At 41.6% G+C, this 13,987-nt stretch overlaps 2 protein-coding genes across 3 annotated transcripts in view; both read left to right on the forward strand.

Annotated features, from left to right (window-relative positions):
• cenpv (centromere protein V) overlaps positions 1–13,987 on the forward strand; it is a 278,526-nt gene that overhangs the window by 252,074 nt on the left and 12,465 nt on the right. The gene's annotated exons all lie outside the window — the stretch shown is intronic.
• Positions 11,534–13,616, forward strand: LOC307125320 (uncharacterized protein). The gene is made up of 7 exons (XM_079815118.1): positions 11,534–11,681; positions 11,986–12,251; positions 12,495–12,633; positions 12,717–12,755; positions 12,898–12,930; positions 13,097–13,138; positions 13,232–13,616. The coding sequence occupies exons 2-7, from the start codon at positions 12,174–12,176 to the stop codon at positions 13,354–13,356; spliced, it is 456 nt and encodes a 151-aa protein (XP_079671244.1). The 5' UTR covers positions 11,534–11,681; positions 11,986–12,173; the 3' UTR covers positions 13,357–13,616.

The following is a 13,987-nucleotide window of genomic DNA, read 5'->3' on the forward strand; positions in this document are numbered from 1 at the left end:
ATAAAAAACACTACTGAACAGTCACTAAACACTACGTAGAAAAATAGAAAACACAATGCTAAGGACATGAAGCTGGAGAAATAAATGTTTATTGTTCACTGTAGGCTAAATGCATGTTGCAAAACAAACAAAAAAAACTGTGCATTTAGCACTTGGACAAAAATCAAAACATAAATCTTATGCGTTTGCCACTTGTGCCCATGTAAAAATAAAGTACAACCCTCCATTTCAATACTACAGTATATTGGTACAGTGATGTACTGAAACATATATTTACTTACAGTATACTGTGGTACAGTATATAGTATGTCATACAGTAATTGCTGTCAACATTTACATACTGTACTATAATGTCAAAAAAAGGTAATTACCTGTTCTCTTCTCTAAATCTTCGGATTATGGTGGACACAGTGAATCTACTGATGTTTTGATGTACCCTTTGTCCAGCCTCCCTCATGCTCATACCATGGACAAGAACATGGTCAATCACAGTAGCTCTGATTTCATCAGATATTACAGTTTTTCTCAATTGCTAAAACACTAAACCCTATTGTCTGAACCAAATGCTCAGTTGCCTGAACCCACTGATTGAATCAATCACTCTTTTGGCAAAACCATAAGCACTTTTCACCTGTTTAGACACAACTTGCCAACACATTTTCATTGTGATGCACCCGTGCAGCAAAATGGTGAGCACAGGTGACAAAAGTCAAACACGATTAAAGCACAGATGTCACCACTTGAACACAACAACTCAAAATTGATCACACTTGTGGCTAATGATGTGAGGGAACATACAGTAAGCCAGTTCAGAGAGCACTGGTTTGTGAGGCCCTACAATGGATAGAAATCTGAGAGGAAGAGTTCGTGTGAGAGGAGGTCAAGGTGGTCGAGGTGATCAGCGAAGACAAAGAACAGTAATTCCTGATGAAATTAGAGCTACTGTAATTGACCATGTTCTTGTCCATGGTATGAGCATGAGGGAGGCTGGACAAAGGGTACAACCAAACATCAGTAGATTCACTGTGTCCACTGTGTCCAAGAGAACAGGTAATTACCTTTTTTTGACATTATAGTACAGTATGTAAATGTTGACAGCAATTACTGTATGACATACTATATACTGTACCACAGTATACTGTAAGTAAATATATGTTTCAGTACATCACTGTACCATATACTGTAGTATTGTAATGGAGGGTTGGTCTAACTGTTCGTAGGCCAAGTATTCCATGTATATTTTTGTACTTTATTTTCACATGGGCTTACTGTACACAAGTGGCAAATGCATAAGATTTCTGTTTTGTCTTTTTGTACAAGTGCTAAATGTTAGGGTTAGGGTTAGGTTTTTTTTTGTTTTTTTGCAACATGCATTTAGCCTACAGTGAACAATAAACATTTATTTCTCCAGCTTCATGTCCTGAGCATTGCGTTTTCTATTTTTCTACGTAGTGTTTAGTGACTGTTCAGTAGTGTTTTTAATTTTGATTGACGCGGGGCACGATTTGACAACATAGTTCAGTTTTGAGCACAGATTGAACTGTTTTGAGGTGAAAGTTTGGTTTTGCAAGAAGAGTCTGAGGTTTTGTGAATGTAGCTTGAAAATTGGGTTTTGTGTTCACAGTTTAGAAAAAAGGAGAGCAGCTTTCAAGAAATGTGTCTTAGCAATCGAGAAAAACTGTACTGTTCTTTGTCTTCGCTGACCACCTCAACCTCCTCTCACACGAACTCTTCCTCTCAGATTTCTATCCATTGTAGGGCCTCACAAACCAGTGCTCTCTGAACTGGCTTACTGTATGTTCCCTCACATCATTAGCCACAAGTGTGATCAATTTTGAGTTGTTGTGTTCAAGTGGTGACATCTGTGCTTTAATTGTGTTTGACTTTTGTCACCTGTGCTCACCATTATGCAGCACGGGTGCATCACAATGAAAATGTGTTGGCAAGTTGTGTCTAAACAGGTGAAAAGTGCTTATGGTTTTGCAAAAAGAGTGATTGATTCAATCAGTGGGTTCAGGCAACTGAGCATTTGGTTCAGACAATAGGGTTTAGTGTTTTAGCAATTGAGAAAAACTGTAAGTAGATTTTATAAATGTGGGAAAAACAAAACATTACTGGTGTGCATCTTGAGACAAACCATGGCACTGACAAATTTTAAGATATATCAGTGCAAGTGCTTTCAGTTAAAACAGCTCAAACATGCATTTTAGTCTAGGACTAGCTCAAGCTTTGACTGTGAAACCGGGGTAAGTTTGTCAATATGGTTCATGAGAAAATGTTTTGTGCTACCAAACATGAAGTGGACCTACGTACAGGGCCGCTCTTTCAGAAATGTGCTATGAATCTAAAGATCGATTTTTCCAAAACATTTATTTAGATTAGGGTGGCCAGACGTCCCTGTTTTCTGCAGTCTTTGGTGTCCTGTCCCCGGAAATGTTTGCAGCACTTTTAAAACAGCTCTCAAATATACTACCAAATTCTATAACCTGTTTTGTTACCAGGGCAATCATATATTGAGAAGGGGCAGCAAGGCTTGAACATTTTTACAGACAAACACAGTGATGTCATGGATAACATGTAATGATGTTCACCTCTAATAGCTCTTCTGTCACAGGAAGACGTGGTGGAAAGGTGCATGAGCTGTAATCAGCAGTACCCAGCGCTCGATCCAGTTTCATTTGTTGCAGTGTTACTTTCAACCAGCCTTCATCAACAAAAAATCAAAAAAGCACAGTTGAATCTGATAGAGATTAATTTTAGTAGTGAGCTAAAATGTAAAAACGTCACATTTAAGAGAACTAATAATGCTGAGAAATATTAACCTTTTAGGCTATTTATAAAAGCTTTACCTCAAAACCACATCCCTTCAAGCCTCTGACTAAATGTCAGTTGGTGAGAAATGCCTTTTCAATCTTTTCATTTTGTGCCTGAACATTTTATGAAGTAAATCAGTAGTATCAGTGTGCATCCTCCTATGCAAATACATTTACATTTTACATCCCCCATTTATTCATGTAGCAGACAAAACAAACAAACACACCAAAGCAACTTACAAAAGACAAAAATTAGCTAACAATGTTATCTACATTTAGTCTGTTTTAAATAACAATCATCATATATACTGCCTTGAGACCAAGGGGCACAGCTAAGACTTTCTTTACAATTACACACTCTGGACATTTTTATTTGTCCTTGTGTAAACTGTGTAATGGTCTCATTATTCATTACTGTCATACTTGTCACTAGGTATTAAAAGATCTATATATGAAACTTCACAACAGTTCTCTTGAAATAAAGCCGGACAAATGAAATGTGTGCGGTGTGGACTGACCTCAGTACAGAGTTTGTGGAGATCAATCTGGATGGTGAGGCAAAATTCTGGAATAACCGGCGTGGGCAGATTACCAGAAATCATCTGTAATGTGCAGCAGTAAGATAATTGAAATACACAAAGATAAATGGCAATATAGCTAAAGTCTTAATGTACAGTTAACTGCATGAAAGACTGCCTTCGCATGTAAGTCATCGCATGTAAAATGTTCAAATGTAAGTATTGAAAAAAAGTATAGAATTAGAATTCCCTACAATGTCTTTACTTATAATGTAATCAGCTCATCTTGAAGATATAATTGCCTTTAAAAGTATCACATGAAATATTGATTGATTGTAAATAAATATTCATGCATTCATGCATATTACTGACACAATCAAGCTGTGTAGCAGGATCTTTAGAGAGATAAAGATTTGCTGGTTTGCTGGTTTCAACAAACAAGCACATATCGTTCTGTGTTGTTGAATCATTGTGTTACAGGTCATAAAAAATCACAGCCGTGAGCCAGTCAATGGTAGGTTTCCAGCTCCTACAATCATGTTTTGTTTGAAAGCTGTACAATATGGCTTACTTTTACTTTAAACTTTCTCTAAGACATAATTCAAATAGGCTATGTAGCTATGTTTCTGTTCAATTTCTGTAGAGAACACCTCCAGTCATAGAGCAAAATCTCATTATGGTACACTTATAATAGGTGTTTATATTGGGACTATTTCAGGCCAGACTTGTAGGAACCGCTGCGGAGGAGCACAGTCCCTGCGTGACTCGCTATAGCAAGAGAGAAGTAGCTTCGGCTGCAATGTTTCTTCTTCAGCGAGACGCATGCAGTTCTGTTTATTAACCGCTAGAGCGCAAAAAGTTACGGACTGCAGCTTTAATCAGACTAGCACTAGGATGCAACTTTCCTTTGTATTATACAAATGTTCCATTAAATGTCTGTATAAAATCAGATCCAAAATCAGGTAAAATCATATTGATATCAGCAGACACTATGTTCAGAGATATAATCGCCCCTAGCATTATTTCAAAACCAACAGAGTGAATAGCATAAGAGAGCGACAGGGAAGAGATTGTTGAGTAAAGTCGTTATTTTTGTTTGTTTTTGCGCACAAAAAGTATTCTTGTCGCTTCATAACGTCAAGGTTGAACCCCTGGAGTCACATGGACTATTAACGATGTTTACCTTTCTGGGCCTTGAAAGTTGCAATGATGTTGCTGCCTATGGATGGTTCAGAAAGCAATGGGATTTAATAAAAAAATATCTTAATTTGTGTTCCGAGGATGAACGAAGGTCTTACAGGTTTGGAACGACATGAGGTTGTGAGTAATGATGACAATTTTCATTTTTGGGTGAACTAAACTGTAAAAAAGTTTGTGTGACGGTAAGGAAGAAGTCAAAGGGGTCGCTTACTGGGACTCGTAACTGGGTTTTAATTTTTAACTCAATTCACTCAGGTTACAACACTGTGCACATCACACAAACAAAAGTCACTCATAAATTCTCAGTATCAATTGTCGGTTTTCTTTCCAGCAGTTCCTCTCTGCTCTGTGGCCAACCGAGTCCCATTGTGGCACTCCGTCTCCAGCTCTCTCTCTCTCTCACCCTGTCCTCGTTTCCTCCGGTATATACTCTCCACGCCAATTACTGCAACAAGAGACAGGTGTTCATCATTTGTGCTCGTCCTCTGACTCTCTCTCCCGTCACAGACTTCGCTAAACCACGCCCCCCTCGCCACATAAACATTGATGTGTAAACATGGACATTGATCAAAGGCAGCAGGATATCTATGCTGCCTTCAAAAATCGATTAGATAAAGTTATCTCAGAAGACAGGAAGTGAAGTTAAGCTAATTTTGGATTCGGACGTGCCTTGATGCCTACCTTGGAATGCAGCTTCCGAAGGCAGCATTTCTCAGTTTTCAGACACAGCCCATGCACTCATCTATATAAATTATTGCTCATATCTATGAGTGCGCCGTCTTTCTTTAATACCCCCACAGTCCTGTGCTTTCCATTCTGTGACAGTTGAGCTAAACAAAACAAAAAAAGATGTCGTCTGAAGGTTGGTGGTCAGTTGGTGTGTAAATGTCGGTAAATGTACGGTTTCAGCGTTTCAGCCCATGTGACTTTGTTTGGTAGTTAGATACCATGCGCGTTCTGAATCATTGGTTCGATTCGAAACAAATGATTAGGAAATTAAAACTGGTTTCGAAGTTTTACGAAGCACATATTTTTAATAAATGTGCCAATAATATCCAAATAAAGCAATTGCATGTAAACTCTCAGGAAAATGCAAGTAGTTTCAAACAAGACTCGAAGAGATGAAGTTTAATACAGAATCAGTTTTGGTTTATTACGATTCTAAATGCGTTTTTATATGTGTAAATGGAAAATGAGATATTAAATAATTGTGAAAGACTACCCTATTAAGGAGATTATCTCTGGTGGAGGGGTGATGTGAACGGATTGAGAAATATCGTCTCAGGTTACTTGTGTAACCTATGTTCTCTGATTAGGGAACGAGACGCTGCGTCACTTTATGACGCAATGGGAACGCCCTCTGGGTGTGCCGATTGTCTGAAGCCCTTATAGAATCATGGCAATTAATTGGCTGATGGCGCGGGCGCCGCCCCAACGCTCTTACGTCGCCACATTATACTGGCGCGCGCGCCATCTGCTCCTCAGATTTCTCTGCCGAAAAGGAAGGCCTGTCAGCTTGGCAGCGGATGCAGCGTCTCGTTCCCTAATCAGAGAACATAGGTTACACAAGTAACTAGGGCTGTGCAATTAATCGAATTTCGATTTCGATTTCGATTTTGCCTCCCAACGATCACCAAAATAGTACAATCGAGATAAAACGATTATTTTGCCATGTTCAGTTTTGCAAGAACACTCTTATTTTGTCTTGCGTTCTGAATGAAACGCGCACGCGTTCATCCGCCCCTCCCGAAGCCACAAACTCTCTCAGTTCGTGAGTCTCGTGTGCATATCATCCGCTGGAATTTAAAAACTCGGCGCGAGTAAAGATGGCAGAAGGAGGGCAGTTACAGCAGTGTTTGGTGAGCAAAAAAGGCAAAACCAACTCCGTTGTCTGGGAACAGTTTGGCTTCGAGGAATCAGACGACGAGCAGAAACATGCTACGTGCAAGATTTTCTACATGGTAGTGGCTGCAACGCAAGGGAACACCACAAATTTGTTTAACCACTTGAAAATTAAACAGAGTGACCTATGACAATCTAATAAAGAAACAAAAACTGACGAGAGCAGGGGTGCCGTGTAAACGTCCTTTTTTCCCCTCATATTTTTCAAATAATTCTCTCTTTGTAAACTTTGTTCAATGCATGCGAGTGCTGCCGTATGTTTGAATATGACCAGTCGTTTTCACCGTCGTCACCCGGGTTTAGTGCCAGAAGACGTGAATGAGAAGCCGCGCGCAGTGAGAAAATGTATCTCTGTGCGCTCATCCGAGAGCGCGCACACGTCTCACAGTGCGCAAATATTGAGTTCTCTTTCAAGTCTTGCTCTTGAACGTACAAATTCACACAAAACGTATGTCAACATGTCCATCTTGATGAGTATCCTAGCAGACATAGTCTGTATATGCCTTAAGTGAACTTTATACAGTCGATAAAGATGACGCATATCCGATCCGGATTGAATAGCTTTTGTAAGTTTAATAGGATTCATCTTTAATTTATGCACTCAAATATGCAATGTTATTTTACATTTGATACATTTCTGTACCTGAAAACTAATGTTAGACGTACCTGAAAAGCATATCTAGCCGAACCATATTGTTGATCTTATTTATTTGTGGTTATCATTTTTACGTGAATACTTTTATACTTTGATTTGAATATATGTTATATTATTTATTTTAATAGTTCAAAAAGTACAACAAATGTTACAATTTCAATTGAATTGTTGAAAGGTGTATTTTTAATAAATACAACACATTCCCAAAGTCATGTGAAATAATCGTGTTACATAATCGTGATTTCAATATTGACCAAAATAATCGTGATTATGATTTTTTCCATAATCGAGCAGCCCTACAAGTAACCTGAGACGTTCTCTTTCATAGGTTGAAAGAGTGAAGGGTGATAACCTGAGAACGAAACGAAGTGGACAAAACTTTGGGCACATAACCTGGCCTAGGTCTTAAGGTTACTTTGACAAGGAGGATAATGCAAGTAGAAGAGCAACCTTGAGAGTCAGAATCCGCTCCGGAGCTGACTCCAAGGGCTCAAAGGGATCCTTTGTTAACCCCTCCAGGACAACTGAGAGGTCCCAAGAGGGAATACCAGGGGAGCGTGCTGGCCTCTGGCGCCTAACCCCTCGCATAAAAGACGAAACTAACCTATGCTTGCCTAGAGGGACTTCGTCCAACTCCCTACGAGCAGCGATGGCAGCAACGTAAACCCTAAGGGTGGTAGCTGCTTCTCCAGTGGCAAACTTTTCTTGCAGGAACTCCAGTACTGAACCCACCTGGCAGTTAACTGGATCCACCGCATGGGACGAGCACCATGACTCAAAGACCCTCCACTTGGAGGAGTAGAGCCTCCTAGTGGAAGGAGCTCTCGCACTCGCAATGGTCTCCTGAACATCAGCAGGAAGACCAGTGTCTAGAGCTACTGACCCTTAATGGGCCATACCCACAACTTCCAAAATTCCGGGTGAGGATGCCAAATCCTGCCCTGAAGCTGGGATAGTAGGTCCTCTCTGATCGGGATCTCCCAGGGGGGAGAATCCAGAAGGAGAACCATCTCCAAGAACCAAGTCTGGGCCGGCCAGAGTGGAGCCACAAGCAGGAGGCTGACCCCGCTCTCTCTCACACTGCAAAGAACCGCCGGAATCAGTTTGATGGGCGGGAATGCATAGAGTTTCAGATTGGGCCATGGATGCGCGAATGCATCTATCCCCAATGGAGCTGGGGAGCTCAGAGAAAACCAGAGCCGGCACTGGGACGACTCTTTCGAGGCAAAGAGGTCCACCTCCGCTTTGGCGAACACTTCCCAAATCTGAGATACAGTTTGAGGGTTCAGCATCCATTACCCCGACCTGAGTTTCTGCCTTGACAGGTAATCTGCTGCGAGGTTCAAGACTCTGGGTACATGGACGGCTCTCAGGGACAGAAGTTTGTCCTGAGCCCTCAGGAGGAGACGGCACATGCCTGTCCAGGGTGCGTGACCGTTTTCCCCCTTGGCGATTCACATAAGACACCATCGCCATGTTGTCCGTCCTGATGATGACATGATGTCCCATGAGAGAGGGGAGAAAGTGCCGAAGGGCCAGGGACACAGCTCTCAGCTCTAGGCAGTTTATATGCCAAGAGAGAACTTCCCCTTCCCAGACCCCGCATGCTGGTCTGTCCTCGAATACCGCGCCCCAGCCGGTTTGAGAGGCGTCCGTCGTAATCCTTTGGCGACAGAAAACCGCCCCCATATTGATCCCCCAACGAAGAAAGAGAGGGTCCCGCCATACTGATAGGACCGATCCTGTTTATCGAGCACCTGAGCGTTTCATCCACCAGAGGAAAGGCCACATGTGGAGCAGTCCCAGGGGAAGCACCGGGGAAGCTGCGGCCATGAGACCCAGGAGCCTCTAACATGTACTCACAGAAACATGATGGCCGAGCCTGAAGCGGGCCAAGCATGTTACAATACTGGATATCCGAGCAGGGGCCAAGCAGGCCTGCATCAGAACGGAATCCAGGTGAACTCCTAAGAAGGTGGTCTGCTGAGCTGGGGTGAGAACACTCTTGTCGGTGTTCACTCTCAAAACCAAGAGACTGAATGTGCTGAAGAGCGACATCTCTGTGGCGAGTCACCAACTCCCTGTACTGGGCCAGAATGAGCCAATCGTTCAGGTAATTGAGTATACGGATGCCCTGGAGCCTCAACGGGGCCAGAGCAGCATCCATACACTGGAGGAAGTGGGGTGTTGCGCGCTTGCGCGGTCTGACCCAACCTCGGACGTGAGCCGGAGCTCTCCTTTTTCTGACTTTTTCAGAGGGTCAGGAGCGACTCGAAGTGGCCGGGGCAGAGGGTTTGCCGGGCCGCTTCGGGTCCATGCGCCTGTGAGGTCGTTGGAGAGGAAACGGGCGACCACGAGCTCCCCAGATTGTGGTGGGTGGGGAGGGCGTTCTCTGGACTGAGAGGGGGAGGGTTTAGGGGAGTTCCTCGCCCTCCTGGGCATGAACTGCTTAAAAGCAGCATACTGAGATTTAGTGGCTCTAAACTTCTCAACCACCGTGTTGACCGCCTCCCCAAACAGACCAGACTGTGAGACCGGAGCGTCCAGTAGGAAAACCTTTTCCTTATCACGGATTTCCGTGAGGTTGAGCCGCTCCGCCGCCACCGCGCCCGCCATTGAACGTCCTATGGCGTGAGCTGTGTGCTTTGTAGTTCTTAAAGCCAAATCCGTGGCCTTGCGCAGCTCCTTAACTGCTTCCGGTGTTAAACCGTCGCCCTCGTCCATCTCCTTTAGTACATCTGCCTGATAGGCTTGGAGGATGGCCATGGTATGAAGGGCCATGCCAGCCTGACCAGCTGCCGTGTAGGATCTTCCGATAAGGGCGGAAGTGGTCCTAGACGGCTTAGTGGGAAGAAGGGGGCGGGACTTCCACGAGGGAGCTGAAGATGGATCGAGATGAGTGGCCAGTGTATCTTCAACCGCAGGAATGGCGGAATAGCCCTGCTCCACAGAACCAACGAGGTTGGTGAAGTCAGTGGCTGCCTCGTTAGTCAAGCGGGCTGAGAAAGGCTTCTTCCAGGATCTGGATATCTCGCTGTGCAGATCGCTGAAGAAAGGCAGCTTCCTCCGCGCTGGCCTGAAATTAGGGCCACTCAGAAACCTCTCGTCGAGCCGAGAGGATTGTGCTTCGCAGGGTTCGTCCAGCCACTCAATAGCGAGCTTCTCCGTAGCACGCGAAAGCACGTCGACGAGCTCTGCGTATGCCGCTGAAGGCCGCGCTTCTTGCCCGCTAGGCGGGAGAGCGTCGTCGTTAAAGGCAGGCCCGAAATCCTCAGAGTCGGACGCTGCGGTGAACACGACATCATCCTGTCCGAAGGAAACCGCCTCGCGTGCCTCCGGGCTTGGACACAGGTAGTCGTGCGAAAATTCGATGGGCAGAGTAGTGCGAAAATTCGACGGCCGAGGCCCGTCTGCTCGCACTCCACATCCTCGAGCTCTATATCCGAACCCCAGGTCGCGGATCCAAGAGAGGCCTGCGCGGCTTCGGGAGCGCGACGGGGAAAAACGGATGACTCCCTCTCAAAAAACCGAAAGCCTCGAGCGGAGGGTTTTAAGAAGGAGGTTATCGCAAAATTTACATTTTGAAGACCCCTGAAACGCCTTGCGCGCGTGTGAAAACCCCAAACATTTGACACACTTACTGTGGGGGTCGTCATTGGTAAAAGTTGAATGAAATCCGAGATATGTAATGGCCGCTTCATGAAGGCAGAGAAATCTGAGGAGCAGATGGCGCGCGCGCCAGTATAATGTGGTGGCATAAGAGCGTCGGGGCGGCGCCCGCGCCATCAGCCAATGAATTGCCGTGATTCTATAAGGGCTTCAGACAATCGGCACACCCAGAGGGCGTTCCCATTGCGTTATAAAGTGACGCAGCGTCGAGTGAACCTATGAAAGAGAACTCAATTTCTTGTGCTATAACGTTAATATCTTCATCTGCGAGGCCACTAGAGGGCAGTAAATAATGCCTTATTCCACCAATCACAGCTGACAGACACAAATTATGTTTCTCATGTAGCTCCACAGCCAAGATACCTTTTAATCATGATCAGAAAACTCCTTTTAACTTATTTTGAATATTGATTAATAAAATTAGTCATATCAAAATCTAAAACAAAATTGTTAGTAAAAAAGTAGATTCACTGAGTAGATTCTCCCTCATTTAAAAGGATGTACCCCTAATGAAAGTGAATACTTAAAGAAAAATAGCTGAGTAAATGAATCAATGAACGAACTAATTAATCATTAATCAAAGTAATTTCTTTAAGCCTTGTAAAAAGCATAATATAGCTATACTTGTGCGTCTTTTTAAAGCTTGGCTTAAACTCCATCTTAATACGAATCAAGTGGTTTTGTGCAATAGTAAAGATTAAGTACATACATGCACACACTATGAACGTAGGAATTGTCTTGAGGAAACCAAGTAGGTAGAGCGATCAGGAAATGACGGCAGAAGACACTTGTCCAACAGCCTCTTCACCTCTTTGATGCAAAGCAGATTGAATTGTTTCAAGGTTTTCAGCACTCGCTCATGTTTATCAGGAAAAAATATACACATCCTTTCGGATATTTATCTGCATGTTTCACCTCTAAATGGTAAGTTGTATTTTATTGTTTTTTTATGGGTTTTAATTTGAAAGGTGTAGCTGTAGAATTTAAGTAAACAGAATGTAAGAGTATGTTAATTGTGTCCTTTATTAACAGTAATTTTTGGGGGGTTACTTAATAAACATAACATGAACATAATAATTATACTAGCAGTATATAAGTATTTAAAGTTTAAAAGGTTAAAAACAGCAGGAACCTCTGCAAATATCATCACTGTGCAAAGTTTGATCACCTGTGATGTGCAGGCGGAAAGTGGTGAATAGTTTCATTGTTTGTTGCTGTGGTTTCTCAGGTTTGAGCAGAGATGCTCTCTCGTTTCTTTGAAACAGCCAACTTCTGGCCAGACTGCACGGCAGAGATGTTGCACCAATGCAACTGTATCTAATTTTAGAACACAGTCTGAAAGGTGAACTAAAGGGTTAGGACAACAGAAGAAGACCTCCAAATTTTACAAAACTGGAAAGTACTCCATCCTCTATAATGTGGGTCTGTTCCACTGTGAACTGTCTTAAGACTTTAACTATAGCATTAATCACCAGGACACTGGAATTCACACATGTGAGTAAAAAAATTACTGGCAACTGTACCACATGACAGTTTTTCAAGTATGATTTATTCACTAAAATAATGCAGTATGATCAAAAACATACCATGGTTACACATACAATGGAGTATATTTTATTGTGTCCTGACACGATTTAATACTTAAAATCATACTTTATAAATACGTTAGTACTATTTAAAGTTTATTGTCTGATATATTGTCTGTTTTTTGCATGTTACAAATGTTCTGTCTAAAAGGCAGAAGAATTAGAACAAGATGAAACAGAAAGCACAAAGGACACAGTGATGTCCTTTTGGCTCTTCATAGCAGGAGGAGCAACGATTATTATTTTTCTTCTTGTGGTCACAGTGTGTTGCATTGTGCATAAACAAAATAGTAAGTATCACATAAATTCTGAATAAATTCTAAAAATGCAATGTTTGCATGCTCAATAAAGTAACATAATATATTTCTTTCAGAAACATCAGATCAACCATATTATGCAAACAGACAACAGGGTAAGCGATTCATTTAGTATTTGTCCACGCACAGTTATACGTGTGACCTGGCCTTTTCAGTAACACATGGTCTTCAAGTTTTAAAGGATGGTTTTAAATGGATGCTGTTTCAAACATTGTTTTTCTCTCATTGTGTTGATAGTTCGAGATGCCAGGAAAGAACAAACCATCTATGGTGAGTTTAATGAGTATTTCTTGTTTTACACAAATTGTAGATTATATTGCTAATGTTTAAAAAAACATGTAAAGATCAAATTATCGTAAAATAATGCTGTTAGTAAAAGGCATGACCAGATTTTTTTTTTATCGGAGACATTATATTTATTCAATTTCTGCTGCAGAGAATGATCAAGAGTTTAGAAAAAATACCTCCAAAGGGAAAAGTGAGTAGCCTAATAAATAATTAAATAACCTAAATGACTTTTAATATGGAAATATTGACAAATAAATTAAATAGTTTTTTTTTTTCTTTGCAGGACCGTTTTCATCCGTTTATATCAACAGGCCTGAAAATAAGGTTGCAATTTATGTGAACAGTGCAGCACAAGCAGAGGAGACGTATTCAAACTGCACTGACAATGATTATGAAAATGTGGAGTAATTTGAGACTTCATTCTGTTTTTGTTTTGTGCACACTACCAACTGAAGTGTATTTATGGTATAAATAAAGACATTTCAACTTTTCAGGCTTATGCGGGTAAGAAACAACTGAAAAAGGAAAATCAATGAATGATCTGTTACCATTTAGGGTGACAAAACCATTGTGGAACAAAGTCATTTGTACTCCAGTGTATTTGACGAAATCTTGTTTTTGTCAAAAATGACAGTCTTCTTAATAAAATATTGTACTTTTGAAATTGACCTTTTTGCAAACTTTGTCAACAGTGCTGAATAGTCATACATACAGTTTGTTAACTGCATGTTACGTTTAATAACATCGTTACGATTTGTTATACGTTAGCCTACATGTTACGATTTTTCAGGATTTCGTTTATCTTATAAATGCAGGTCATAGCCTACATCACAAATCTATCAATGAATGAAAATTGTGTCTTATTTTACAAAAACTTGAATACGTTTTGGCATAATTTTATTTCATTTGTTTTTTTCAGAGCAATATGAGGTTCCTGAAAATATTTCCTAACTATTTCATTCCTAAATATTTTTTATCGTAGCCAATGTGATATATTTTTTTTAACTTTCGTTTTGCCTGTTTGGAGTCAGTATTTCCA

The sequence above is a fragment of the Gobio gobio genome, assembly GCF_949357685.1.
Source record: "Gobio gobio genome assembly, chromosome: 4".
Taxonomy (NCBI): domain Eukaryota; kingdom Metazoa; phylum Chordata; class Actinopteri; order Cypriniformes; family Gobionidae; genus Gobio; species Gobio gobio.